This window comes from Sorghum bicolor, chromosome 10 (assembly GCF_000003195.3).
Source record: "Sorghum bicolor cultivar BTx623 chromosome 10, Sorghum_bicolor_NCBIv3, whole genome shotgun sequence".
NCBI classification, from domain to species: domain Eukaryota; kingdom Viridiplantae; phylum Streptophyta; class Magnoliopsida; order Poales; family Poaceae; genus Sorghum; species Sorghum bicolor.
The window spans coordinates 43,754,328-43,768,494 of record NC_012879.2 but is presented as its reverse complement, the minus strand read 5'-3'; the positions used below and the strand labels follow the sequence as shown (position 1 = coordinate 43,768,494).

The window sequence follows — 14,167 nt, the reverse complement described above, 5'->3', positions numbered from 1 at the left end:
CCGTCAACAAACTCCCCCAAGCTTACCTCTTGCTCGTCCCTGAGCAAGGATAATCTCAGTGATGGATCAGAAGTTGCTAAAATGCCTTTAAAAGTTGACAGTACACATGCTTTTAAATGAGGTCTCATCTTTGAGTTAGAATAAACTGTCAAGACTTAAAACTTACTCATATTACCGTTAACCATGGGACTTGTAACCGTCACTTCTGTCTTGAGCAGTTAAAAGATAGAACGGTCTAATCAAGTGCCATGTCTCTTATTCTTGATCAGCTATAGCTCTGGAGTTTTTGTAGATTTTCAAATAAAACTCACAGATTCCTTGTATGACTCTCTCAGATCTCTCTTTTGTGGTATTTCTGGATCCTTACCAAGGCAGTGATGGTACATGCCTTCTCTCAAAATATGTGGTATTTGTGGTATAAGGCATAGTGACATTGCCTTCTCTCTCATCCTACTCTAATAAGGCTTTTGATATCTGGAGCTCATAGGTGGGAGATAAAGTATACATACTTACAAGATATTTATTGCATAGTCAAACCATGGATCCAGAGAAACAAGTCAATAAGTAAAATCAAGATGTGCATGTGTGGCGAATGAATGGTGTATGGTGATGATGGTGATGACAATGGTGAAAGTCTAATTCTACTTGTGCTCTTTTGAGGAGATATATACCTTTCTTGCTCTTTTGAAACTTTGAGGAGAATGAGATGGTCTATATTTTTCTTTTTCCTCTCAGGTGGCTATTTTGTACCCCTAATTCTACTGTCGGACACTTGTCCATTTTTACCTCTCGTCTCACTCTTTTCTTTTCTTTCGAGGTTCCGGGCACTTGCCCCTTTTTATTTCCTCGTATATTTTCTTAGAGCACTCATCTCTTGAAATAATATAGCAAGTGGTAGTAACCAAGATAACTTGAGCATTTATTTCACAGGGGAAAAATAGAAATGTTTTTGGCTATTCTCTCCCGGATTAGGAGTAGAATATTTTTGAGTAGTTCTGGAGATGGAAATGGGTGGATATATGTGGATGCGTACTTCCAGAGTAGAAGCAGCATGTGTGAGTGAACGTGCAAGTGAATCTTGATTTAACCACATGACAAGCTCCTAAGGGTCTACACAGCTTGACCACACTCAATGCTCATAAGCAGTAAAAAGTAAATGTGTGGCTCAAAATCTAGCAAGCATGTATATATGGCTGTGGTAGGAATTTAAACTCTCATCATACAGGAACTTATCATGTGATATTTTAAAGATTTTCAAAGATAAAATTCTCCAGAATTCTAGCATCTCTAGGAACAGATAAACAGCAGCTCAACCTTCCCATATCGTATCCGTTAACAACTTATACTTCAGATCAAGTTCTCTTCCCACAAGTTCAGATTTAGAGCAAGCTTTAAATTATAACAGTTATATCTAAACTTGAGAGAGAACTCAAATTTTAAAAATTAGGCAGAGCAACTATTTGTTGACGGTCCTTAAGTATCAAATTTAATTATCAAATAAACAAAGAAAAGGATCCAAATGAAATCAACATCTAGACTAGGGTTTTATCTAATAGAATTCCACGAGTTTTCGTGTTTGTCTATTTCTGCAGGGGGTTATCGGGAAATACGGAAGAAAGGCCCACACGTCGGGATTACATAGAGATATTAACGTACCGCGCAATTATCTTACATCTAGAAGACTCCAGAAGCCACGTGAACGAAGCGGAGGCAGAACGGGGCCTGGCCCAGGGCGCCCGCCCCCCTTTGGAGTCCAATCAGAACTCGTTTCAGGGATTATGCTCCACCGACCTATCAAGGATAACGTTCAATCAATGTCGGTTTGATCCGACGACCCATATTCACTTAGAAGGACTATAAAAAACCAGACCCCCAGGCCCCTAGAGGAGGGGACCTCTCAACCCTAATTCATTATTCATCAAGGGAGAAGAAGCCTCTGTTCAAGCCTAGAGCCACCACATCAATTAGATATCTAGATTAGCATAGCTACATAGGATTAGAACTAGGAGTCAATCTTCGATTGGTTTCCGGATCTGTCAAGAGGATTCTTTGTAATTCTCTATTGTTCTTCGATTGTTCATCTTTCTTCTTCAATATTATGAATATGACTTTGTTCTACTTCAATATATTGATTATGACTTTGCTCTACTCGTTTATATTCGCAATTATATTGTTCTTAGTTTATCATAGTTATATACTTGGCTTAGTTAGATTGGAATTATATACATGTTTAGGATCGTACAACATTTATCCATCGGATGGGTAAATGATATATATTGTCTAGGCGTGGTGCTTATACCGTATTTATCTGCGATTGTACCCTATATGCCAGATCGCGGGGTAGTTCGTGGTAGTGACAGCTCCATTGATTCTTATATAGTCCCCCTCTCGTGTATAGGGCTGGCAGAGCAATATTATTATAGGGTAGTGATTGCGATGTTTCTCATATTCCTTGATAATATCACTATGCATGGGCGTAGTCCTGTCATGTTAGAGATAGATAAATGTTCTCAATTATACATAGAATGATAGATACTCAATTCTATATTTCATTCTATAATCAACATTGATGATTACTAATCCCTTCCCAGTGGTAAAAATATAAATAATGATACCCGGAATACTTCCCGGTTAAAATACTACATCGATATTAATCTGTGCGCTTACAGATCCCATTTGTTATTTATTTAGATGAGCAATTCAATATTTCAATATATACCGAGTCTCTTATGTCATGCTGGGGATGACAACTTGGCTTAAGTGGCATGAGGGATAGGTTTGGCATTTTTGGCGCCGTTATAAGAATTAGAAAACTAAGTCTACTTTTGGTAGTGACGTTAAGAATGCCCAACAAGTATTTTTGGCGCCGTTGTCGGGGAAGGTTGATTACTAATCAGGAATGAATATAGAATTTTGAGTCATCATTCGCATCACTAATATGATTGAACTTATCAATTCTCTCATATAGTTTTATCCCGATATTTTTCTATTTTATTTTATGCAGGGTAATGTATAAATAGAAGACATCTTCGAGGAAATTTTGTTGACAATCCCGAAGCGTTATTCAGACAAACAAGAGCCGAGCTCAAGAAGAGATCATCAACACTTCAGCAAGAAGCTTCATCCAATCAAGAAGACCACCGGAACTTGTCTTCAGAATTCGAAGCCATGGGGAACAAATCAATCCGCGTGTTCTCAGCTCCCACTACGGACAACATCCGTACTGGACCTGCTGTAGATATCGACGGCAACTTTGAGCTCAAGCCTGGACTTATCAACATGGTGCAATCCGATCAGTTCTGTGGAGGCACATGAAGATGCTAGTGCTCATCTCCAACACTTCCTCGAAATTTGCAGCACATTCACCATATCAGGAGTCCCCAGAGATGCTATACTACTTCGTCTCTTCCCATTCTCACTGTTAGGAAGAGCGAAGTAGTGGTTCTACGCTACAAAGGAGAAGAATACTACATGGGCACTCTGCTCCACGAACTTTCTGGCTAAGTTATTTCCCATGGGCAAGACCATTGCTCTCCGTGAGAAAATTACAAGTTTTCAGCAACAACATGATGAATCCGTTCCAGAAGCGTGGAAGCGCTTCCAAGACTACATCCTAGAATGTCCCCATCATGGAATGGAGAGCTGGCTACTGATGCAGACGTTTTATCATGGGCTCGGCAACAGTGCCCGAGAGACCATGGATGCTGCAGCTGGAGGAGCATTCTTATCACTCACCATATCACAAGCCACAGCTCTTGTGGAGAAGATGACATCCAACAAAGGCTGGAATGAAGAGAGGACCCAGACACGCAAGAAAGGTGGAGGTATGCATCAGCTCAAGGAGGTAGACATGCTGTCTGCAAAGCTAGACGTGCTCATGAAGAAGCTCGATGATAGAGCTAGAGATAAGAAAGAAGTTATGCACATCTACGACTCTCACATGACTTGTGAGGAGTGTGGAGATACTGGACACTCAGGCAATCACTGCCTGAGTTGCTTGAGGATGTGAACTACATCAACAATAACAACAACAACTACTACAACCGTCCTCAACAAAATCAAGGTTGGAATCAACAAAGGCCTAACTACTCAGGTAATTATCAAGGTAACAATTCTTACAATAATAATAATAATTTTCTACCTTTGAGAGAGTTAGTGTCTAATCAAGGAAAGCTAATGGATAACCTATCTAAGAAATTAGCATCTAATGATAAAATGCTAGAAAATATAAATAATAGAATGGATAATTTCTCTACTACCATCAAGAATCAAATTAGCTTTCATAAAATTATTGAATCTCAGTTAAATCAAATAGTTGCTGTTGTTCCTGCTACTAACCCCGGTATACCATCACAACCGGAAGGATTAGAATCTGCAAATCTTGTAGACATGTTTGATGCAGGTAACTGGAGTAACCCCGTCACTGAAGTTACTATTGACCTTCTGCCGGTTAAGAGAGGCGATCCAGGACGCCCCGTCATCCCCATCTCCATCGGCATGGTGGACTTCCCAGAAGCACTCTGCGACTTTGGCCCTAGTGTCAACATTATGCCCAGGGTATTTTATGAAAAATTCTTTACATATCCTTTATTAGAAACAACCATGTGTTTGCAGTTTGCATATCAGACGATAAGTTTCCCAAAAGGAATAGTAAAGAACCTCTGCGTCCAAGTTGGTACCTTGTACGCCCCAGTAGACTTCGTGGTGATAGAGACCGGTAATGATGAGAGGGCACCCATCATCTTAGGGAGGCCATTCTTAAACACCTCGGGAGCTATAATCTACGCTAGTGCTGCCAAGATTAGTTTCTATATCAAAGGGAGGAAGGAGACATTTTCTTCAAGAACAAAACTACACAAATCCCAGAGCAATCTCGACATGAACCAAGGAAGAGGACCAACACGAGGAATAGAAACAAGCAAGTGTGGACCGAGTTAGCTAGAATGGTCATTGCAGTTCAAGGAGGTCAAGATCATCGACTAAGTCACCGTTTCTGACCAAGAAGGACAACCCAGGAATGCCAAGCATCTATTGCTCCATAAATGGATACAACTTCTATAAGACATTTTGCGACACAGGATCAGGCGTCAACATAATGGCCGCAGTCACCTATCGGCTCTTGTTCGGAACCATGCCCTTGAAACCAACATACATTCAGCTCCAGATGGCAGATCAGACATTTCGAGAAGTTAAAGGAATAGTAACTGATGTCCCTGTCAAAATAGACAGGTTATTGACATGGGAGAAGACGAATACGATCCACCCATCATCCTTGGAAGACCGTTCCTCAGCACCGTTAAAGCAGTCATCTATATTGGAACTGGAGAAGTCCATATGCACTTCCCCTCAGAGAAGATACGCCACTATTGTACTGACCCTAACTATATAGTTGAAGACTCTAAGTAGGTCAGGACAAGAAGAAAACGACGCAACCGCAACCAGAGGAGGCAAATCATCAAGGACGGATGGGCAGACTACGAAGGAGAAGTGGTAAGGTCTGAAGACATACAGCTTGAACAGAATTATCCAGAGGAGACCGTAGCACCAAGTCAGGTTTGGAGAGAGAAGATAACTATACATGAAGAAGAGGCGCCGCCGGAAGCACCGACTACGCCACCCAACAAATCCCAGGACAACTGAGAAAACAGAGAGTCCCGTTCGGAGGACTTAAAAACACCGAATGCCTTGCCAAGAGGTAAACTTGGTAGTTATCCTTTCCCTTCCAATTATTTAAAATAGTTTGTTTAGTTAATCATGTTCATACTATCCTAAAAAGAAAATAAAAATGTTAAAAAAACAGTAAGCCCCGTGTGAGTATACGAGTGACATAAAACCCATAAGTACATTCACTGTGGTGGCATAAAAATAAAATAAATAATTTTTTTCTATTCTCTATAAAATGAAAATATAAAAATAGAGAGTAATATTTATTGAAGAGGCTCAACATGATAAAGGCTAGATATTTATGCTAACACTTAATCAGTTCTATAAAGCTTTGTTGTCTATTTGAGCCCCACAGAATTTAAGAATCAAGAAGACTAGCAGACGGAGGACATTCTAATCGCTGTCAGGGTACTGTCGACTTTCAAATACACCTCTGCCACCTGCTAGCTACATCAGAAGAAATTACGTTAAAATTCAGCTTGGGGCAGAGCACCCCCATTTATCCCGCTAAGTATTTCTATCTATCTTTATACTTATACTATATTAAAATATAAATATACATAACTATGAAAAACCAAATAAAGGTTTTATGCTTACATATATATCTTTTGATTAGTGTGCTTAATAAATAAATAAAGTGTCTATGCTAAACTGAATCTTAATAATAAAACTCTAGCATGGATATGATGAATAGTTGCTCTGCCTAATTTTAAAATTTGAAGTTCTCTCTCAAGTTTAGACATAACTGTTATAATTTAAAGCTTGCTCTAAACCTGAACTTGTAGGAAGAAAACTTGATCTGAAGTCTAAGTTGTTAACAGATATGATATGAGAAGGTTGAGCTGCTGTTTATCTGTTCCTAGAGATGCTAAAATTCTGGAGAATTTTGTCTTTGAAAATCTTTAAAATATTGCATGATGAGTTCCTGTATGATGAGACTTTAAATTTCTACCACAGTCATATATACATGCTTGCTAGATTTTGAGCCACACATTTACTTTTTACTGCTTATGAGCATTGAGTGTGGTCAAGCTGTGTAGACCCTTTGGAGCTTGTCATGTGGTTAAATCAAGATTCACTTGCACGTTCACTCACACATGCTGCTTCTACTCTGGAAGTACGCATCCACATATATCCACCCATTTCCATCTTGAGAACTACTCAAAAATATTCTACTCCTAATCCGGGAGAGAATAGCCAAAAACATTTCTGTTTTTCCCCTGTGAAATAAATGCTCAAGTTATCTTGGTTACTACCACTTGCTATATTATTTCAAGAGATGGGTGCTCTAAAAAAAGATACGAGGAAATAAAAAGGGGCAAGTGCCCGGAACCTCAAAAGAAAAAAAAGAGTGAGACGAGAGGTAAAAATGGACAAGTGTCCGATAGTAGAATTAGAGGTACAAAATACCCACTTGAGAGGAAAAATAAAAATATAGAGCATCTCATTCTCCTCAAAGTTTCAAAAGAGCAAGAAAGGTATGTATCCCCTCAAAAGAGCAAAAGTAGAATTAGACATTCACCATTGTTATCACCATCATCACCATACACCATTCATTCGCCACACATGCACATCTTGATTTGACTTATTGACTTATTTCTCTGGATCCATGGTTTGACTATGCAATAAATGTTTGCTGGGGCGTACAAGGTACCAACTTGAACACAGAGGTTCTTCAATATTCCCTTTGGGAAACTTAACGTCTGATCTGCAAACTGCAAACACATGGTTGTTTCTAATAAAGGATATGTAAAGATTTTTTCATAGATTACCCTGGGCATAATGTTGACACTAGAGCCAAAGTCGCAGAGTGGTTCTGGGAAGTTCACCATGCCGATGGAGATCGGGATGACGGGGCGTCCTGGATCGCCTTTCTTGACCGGCAGAAGGTCAGTAGTAACTTCAGTGACGGGGTTACTCCGGTAGTTACCTCTATCAAATATGTCTACAAGATTTGCAGATTCTAATCCTTTCGGTTGTGATGGTATACCGGGGTTAGTAGCAGGAACAGCAGCAGCTATTTGATTTAACTGAGATTCAATCATTTTATTAAAGCTAATTTGATTCTTGATGGCAGTAGAGAAATTATCCATTCTATTATTTATATTTTCTAGCATTTTATCATTAGATGCCAATTTTTTAGATAGGTTATCCATTAGCTTTCCTTGATTAGACACTAACTCTCTTAGAGGTGGAAAATTATTATTATTGTTGTAAGAATTGTTACCTTGATAATTACCTGAGTAGTTAGGCCTCTGTTGATTCCAACCTTGATTTTATTGAGGACGGTTGTAGTAGTAGTTGTTGTTGATGATGATGTAGTTCACATCCTCAAGCATCTCAGGGCAGTGATTGCCTGAGTGTCCAGTATCTCCACACTCCTCATAAGTCATGTGAGAGTCGTAGATGTGCATAGCTTCTTTCTTATCTCCAGCTCTATCATCGAGCTTCTTCATGAGCAGGTCTAGCTTAGCAGACAGCATGTCTACCTCCTTGAGCTGATGCATACCTCCACCTTTCTTGCGTGTCTGGGTCCTTTCTTCATTCCAGCCTTGGTTGGATGCCATCTTCTCCACAAGAGCTGTGGCTTGTGGTATGGTGAGTGATAGGAATGCTCCTCCAGCTGCAGCATCCATGGTCTCTCGGGCACTATTGCCGAGCCCATGATAAAACGTCTGCATTAGTAGCCAACTCTCCATTCCGTGATGGGGACATTCTAGGATGTAGTCTTGGAAGCGCTCCCATGCTTCTAGAACAGATTCATCATGTTGTTGCTGAAAACTTGTAATCTTCCCACAGAGAGCATTGGTCTTGCCCGTGGGAAAGAACTTAGGCAGAAAGTTTGTGGAGCAGAGTGCCCACGTAGTATTCTTCTCCTTTGTAGCGTAAAACCACTGCTTCACTCTCCCTAACAGTGAGAATGGGAAGAGGCGAAGTAGTATAGCATCTCTGGGGACTCCTGATATGGTGAATGTGCTGCAAATCTCCAGGAAGTGTTGGAGATGAGCACTAGCATCTTCGTGTGCCTTCCCACAGAACTGGTTGGATTGCACCATGTTGATAAGTCCAGGCTTGAGCTCAAAGTTGTCGTCGATCTCGGCAGCAGGTCCAGTATGGATGTTGTCCGTAGTGGGAGCTGAGAACTCACGGATCGTTTTGTTCGCCATGACTTCGTATTCTGAAGACAAGTTCCGGGTGAAACTTCGGTGATCTTCTTGATTGGATGAAGCTTCGTGCTGAAGTGTTGATGATCTCTTCTTGCTTGGCTCTTGTTTCTCTAAATAACGCTTCGGGATTGTCAACAAAATTTCCTGGACGATGTCTTCTATTCATACATTACCCTGCATAAAATATAATAGAAAAATATCAGGGTAAAACTGTATGAGAGAATTGATAATCTCAGTCATATTAGTGATGCGAATGATGACTCGAAATTCCATATTCATTCCTGATTAGTAATCAACCTTCCTCGGCAACGGCGCCAAAAATGCTTGTTGGGCATTCTTAACGTCACTACCAAAAGTAGACTTAGTTTTCTAACTGTGATAACGGCGCCAAAAATGCCAAACCTATCCCTCATACCACTTAAGCCAAGTTGTCATCCCCAGCATGACATTGGAGACGCGGTATTGAAATATGCAATTGCTCTACTAAATAAATAATAAATAAGATCTGCAAGCGCACAGATTAATACCGATGTAGCATTTTAACCGGTAAGTATTGCAGGTATCGTTATTTATATTTTTACCACTGGGAAGGGATTGCTAAACATCAATGTTGATTATAGAATGGAATATAGGATTGAGTATCTATCATTGCATGTATAATTGAGAGCATCTATCTATCTCTTTCATACAGGGATAAGTGTCACATAAAAGATATAGATAAAGTATAAATGGTGACAAAGATAATTAATCTAATCAGCATAACTTAGCCACATATAAATATGATAAGCACCTCAATAGATACTCTAGAAAGTCATTAGCATGGAATTAGGACGAAGTACAAGAATATTTCCTAAGTTATTCTCAACTATACAGTCTAGCATATCATAGTTAGTGCAATTATACTTGGCAATCATGGCGAGACAGGATTACGCCCATGCATTATTATCAAGAAATATGAGAAACATCGCAATCACTCCCCTGTAATAATGTTGCTCTGCCAGCCCAATACACGAGAGGAGGACTATATAAGAATCAATGGAGCTGTCACTACCACGAACTACCCCGCGATCTGGCATATAGGGTACAATCGCAGATAAATACGGTATAGGCACCACGCCAACACAATACCTATCATTTACCCACTGTACACATGGATAAATGCTATACGATCCTAAACATGTATATAATTCCAATCTAACTAAGCCAAGTATATAACTATGATAAACTAAGAACAATATAATTGTGAATATAAACAAGTAGAGCAAAGTCATAATCAATATATTGAAGTAGAGCAAAGTCATATTCATAATATTGAAGAACAAAGATGAACAATTGAAGAACAAGAGAGGAATTACCAAGAATCCTCTTGACAGATCCGGAAACCAATTGAAGATTGACTCCTTCTAGTTCTAATCCTATGTAGCTATGCTAAACTAGAGATCTAATTGATGTGGTGGCTCTAGGGCTTGATCAGAGGCTTCTTCTCCCGAGATGAATAATGAATTAGGGGTCTGTGCTCTCCTCCTCCAGGGGCCAGGGGGTCTGGTTATATAGTCCTTCCAAGTGAATATGGGCCGTCAGATCAAACCGACATTAATCGCACGGTTTTCCTTGATCTTTTAGGTCGGTGGAGCATGATCCGCGAAGTTGGCTGTGATTGGCCCCGAGGCCAGGGCAAGCGCCCAAGGGGGGAGGGCGGGCGCCCTGCCCCCGAGCCCGTCCGGTCTCCCGTTCGTTTCCGTGGCTTCTGGGTTCTTCTAGATGTAGGATAATTGCGCGGCACGTTAATATCTCTATGTAAACCCGACGTGTGGGCCTTTTTTCCATAATTCCTGATAACCCCCTGCAGAAATAGACAGACACCAAAACTCGTGGAATTCTGTCAGATAAAACCCTAAGTCTGGATGTCGGTTGCATTTGGATCCTTTTCTTTATTTATTTGCTGATTATATTTGATACTTAAGGACCGTCAACAGCAAGCATAGCAGAACGCTCTCATTCAAAACCTCTTGAGTAATCTCCTGAAACTTCGAGATCTACTCGTCCACATGGTACTAGTTCAGTTTCACAGTGGATTTTGACCGTTAGTCTGTCACGGACTTCTCCATCAACTTCTATGACGTGGTTCTCTATGCTAAAACCACTTTCATTTTGATTTTCTCCAACTACTCTGTAAATAGATGTCAGAAGTTGTAATGGCCAAACAAATATTGCCTCCTGCACACTGAGTATGATGGGAAACAAAGTAAGGCTCTAATGGCGAACCATCCAAATATTAATTGAGATTTCTATAGCATCCAAATGTACAAGAACCTTAGCATATACAGTCGGACAATCAAAATGCAAAAACATAGCGACTTCATTAAACCGTGCCATAGTGCTTCATCCATGTAACCTTTCTAATGCATATCTTTTGCCTCTGTTTCCTATATCGCGTCCACTCCCATAGCCAGATTGGTTGTCGCCCGACTCCATTCTGCCCGCATTCGTCTCCATCCATCCCTGGGCTGACTTCATCTTTTTTACTAGCTGGTGAGGAACCCTAATTTTATCCTCCGCCGTCAATCCCCTAGTAGGCAATGCAAGATGTATCTTGTTTGGCTAAATCGACGGTTGTGGCTTAGTCCTTTTGACCCATGGGAGTTGATATTTTGGTAGGAGAACGAAGGCCATAGTAGTCATCTCCACTACTGTTCGAATCTGGTACATCTAGAAGCAGCATACACTGTTCAATTTTGTTGAGGCCCATTTACACACTCACCAGGTGTCATCGGCCCAGCCCATTTGTGACGAACCTTACTGAATAAGTAATCTCCCCTGGTGTGTTTCGCAGCAAGCTCCCGTCTCCTATTGACTTTCCACCAGTTCAACCATCTGTACACAGTACCCTCTACTGCTCGCTGGAGAACATCGCTAGTAGATCTATGGTCTTTTAATCGGTGAAAATCCACCAACACGCTTAACAGGTACTCTTTCCATACCTTACTATTGATTTGCATGGCGCATCCACTCTATATCTTTGGCTCAACTTAGTATTTTGTCTTGTAATTTTTGTATCTTTATAATGAGTCCGATCCGGCCTATTTACACTGTCTTATATTTTCGTCATCTATAGATCTGCATTTATATTATTCTCGTGGCTAAGCATCATGTTTGAAGTGGACGCTAAACAAGGTGGCGTTGGTGACGGAGATGCGCGTCGAGGGACCAACCATCCCATCGATCCCGTTACAAAGTTGCCACTTCTGATATGCCCTGATTGCAAAGACATAAATTTTGTTGCATACACTGTACGCAAACCTGACAGTCCTAACCTAGGGAGGAGGTTCTTCAAATGTCCTCGGAACAATCCTGGGGTGATTTCTATTTTTCAAAATTTCTTAGCATGTATTATATTTATTGGTTGATGAACAAGCTCATTAATCTTCCTCTGCAGGTTGATAAACTATGTTCTAGGTTCTACTTTCAGGAAGAATACGAACGATACATTCTAGCCGCAACAACAGATCATGGAGTCATCCAGGAAGCTGAAGTCACTCTTTCTACAGATCTGTCGCCCACTGATCAAGAGAACCTTGCAGAAGTTGTTGGTGATAGGGACTACCATTCTGAACCTGAACCCAATCAGTCGTCTGAACCTGCCAATTCATTTGCCAAGGATGGAACTGTTTCCACGGTCTCTTCTAAACAATCTCAGGAAATCGGACTGTATGAATCTTCTGCTATGTTCTGGATGAAGTTCATTGCAACTCAGTTGCTTATATTGAACTTCCTGGTGTTCCTCCTAGTTGTTATTGCTATTAGTGTGTAGACCCTACAAATTCACAACATCTTTTGTTCCGAGACCACAAATCTAAGTAATGTTTGGTCGACTGTACTCGTCCCCTTCCATGTTTCCAAATGTTCAGGCTATATGGGCCACCCTAGCTTTGTTAATGAAACTTCTACTGCACGTAGTAGAAATCTGTATCACGAACTACTACTTTAAATGAATTTCTGATGTCTCGTTCCTTTTTGAAATTTTCATGTGCACTTTTACATGCTTTCATTTCTTTACTGTCTTATTCCAAACTGGAATGTATACATCAATGCTCCTACACAATTCTTTGTAGTGTATTACAATTCATATCTGTTGCATCAGGCACTTGAAACATGCGATTTTTTCTCGTACAAATTGCATAACAGAAGTTCACTCAGATCTGAGTTACATTATACACTTTACTGGTAAGTTTGATATCGACGCATCATCGTCAACTGAGTTGCAATTAACTTCAGATTAGCAGCTTGTAGTGCAAATAATCAACTGTGTTGTAGACTTCACCTTCATTTATGATAGAATTGAAAATTGGTGAGGCTTGAAAACTGGACTGTGATCAGTGTAGCTACAATTGTAATGTTGCAACAATATCATGGAAGTGGTTTGCATTTTGCATTCCTTTGCTTAGTTTTCATCCCAACTAATCTTGTTCATAATTGGTTTCACCAAATTTAGTTACAAGAGAGATATTCAGCTACAAGGTGGCGAATATATAGAGTGTGGCTGAAAAAGCACCCACAAAGTATGGTTGGTACCTCACTACGGTTGGAGACTTCTACCTCCATGCAGATTTTCCTTGATGTCAGACCGATCTCCATCTGTTGACTTCGTAGAACTCTCCTAATTGCACCCTTGCATAGCTCCTTTTTCGCCCACTCAACATTCTCAGGTTTATTAGCAATCTCCTTTACTCTACGAGACAGGTATAACGTTTCTTGTATGGTGGACAAGAAGTGCTCAGTTATTTCATTGTAGTCGACTACCTTCCTGTTAAAAGATTTTTTTCGATCAATGTAGTAATACATTTATATAGATAATTATACTAAATTGAACTGGTATTCCTATGAACCATGTAATTTATTAAACAATCTTGCCTAGCGCCTAGTGTGCTTAATGTAACGCCATTTTCGATGAACGAGATCGTCCCATTGATGAGGTAATACGCACCCAAGCTTTATTTGCACAATAGTCATTAGATCCCAAATTGGTTCATCGACCATACGAAGGTAAACAGGCTATGTCTCAAACAAATAATTACTCTTATTTACTATTGATGCATCTACCTTGCTCCACTGATGTAAGTCTTCCCGTCTAAGCCGCTGCACCTATAATTTTTACAATAATTGCACACCGTATATATAACTGTGTTTGATCTTTTATGGATTGTATTTAGTAGTGGTTTAGTGAATTACCAGGCAATGGCGCCTAGGTCCCTCGATCCATCATAGATATTGCATGATGTCTTCTCAGCCTCTTGTTCGATTCTATGTATGATTCCACACACTTGGACCTGTTGCCA

The 14,167-nt window shown here is 40.2% G+C and overlaps 1 protein-coding gene across 2 annotated transcripts; it reads left to right on the top strand.

Annotated features, from left to right (window-relative positions):
• LOC110431275 lies at positions 11,660-12,851 on the top strand. Of its 2 annotated transcripts, none has more exons than XM_021450201.1 (3): positions 11,660-11,797; positions 11,947-12,187; positions 12,301-12,851. In XM_021450201.1, the coding sequence occupies exons 2-3, from the start codon at positions 11,981-11,983 to the stop codon at positions 12,640-12,642; spliced, it is 549 nt and encodes a 182-aa protein (XP_021305876.1). In that variant the 5' UTR covers positions 11,660-11,797; positions 11,947-11,980; the 3' UTR covers positions 12,643-12,851. The 2 variants fall into 2 exon arrangements, with proteins under 2 accessions (XP_021305876.1, XP_021305874.1); XM_021450199.1 differs by having other exon boundaries at positions 12,268-12,851.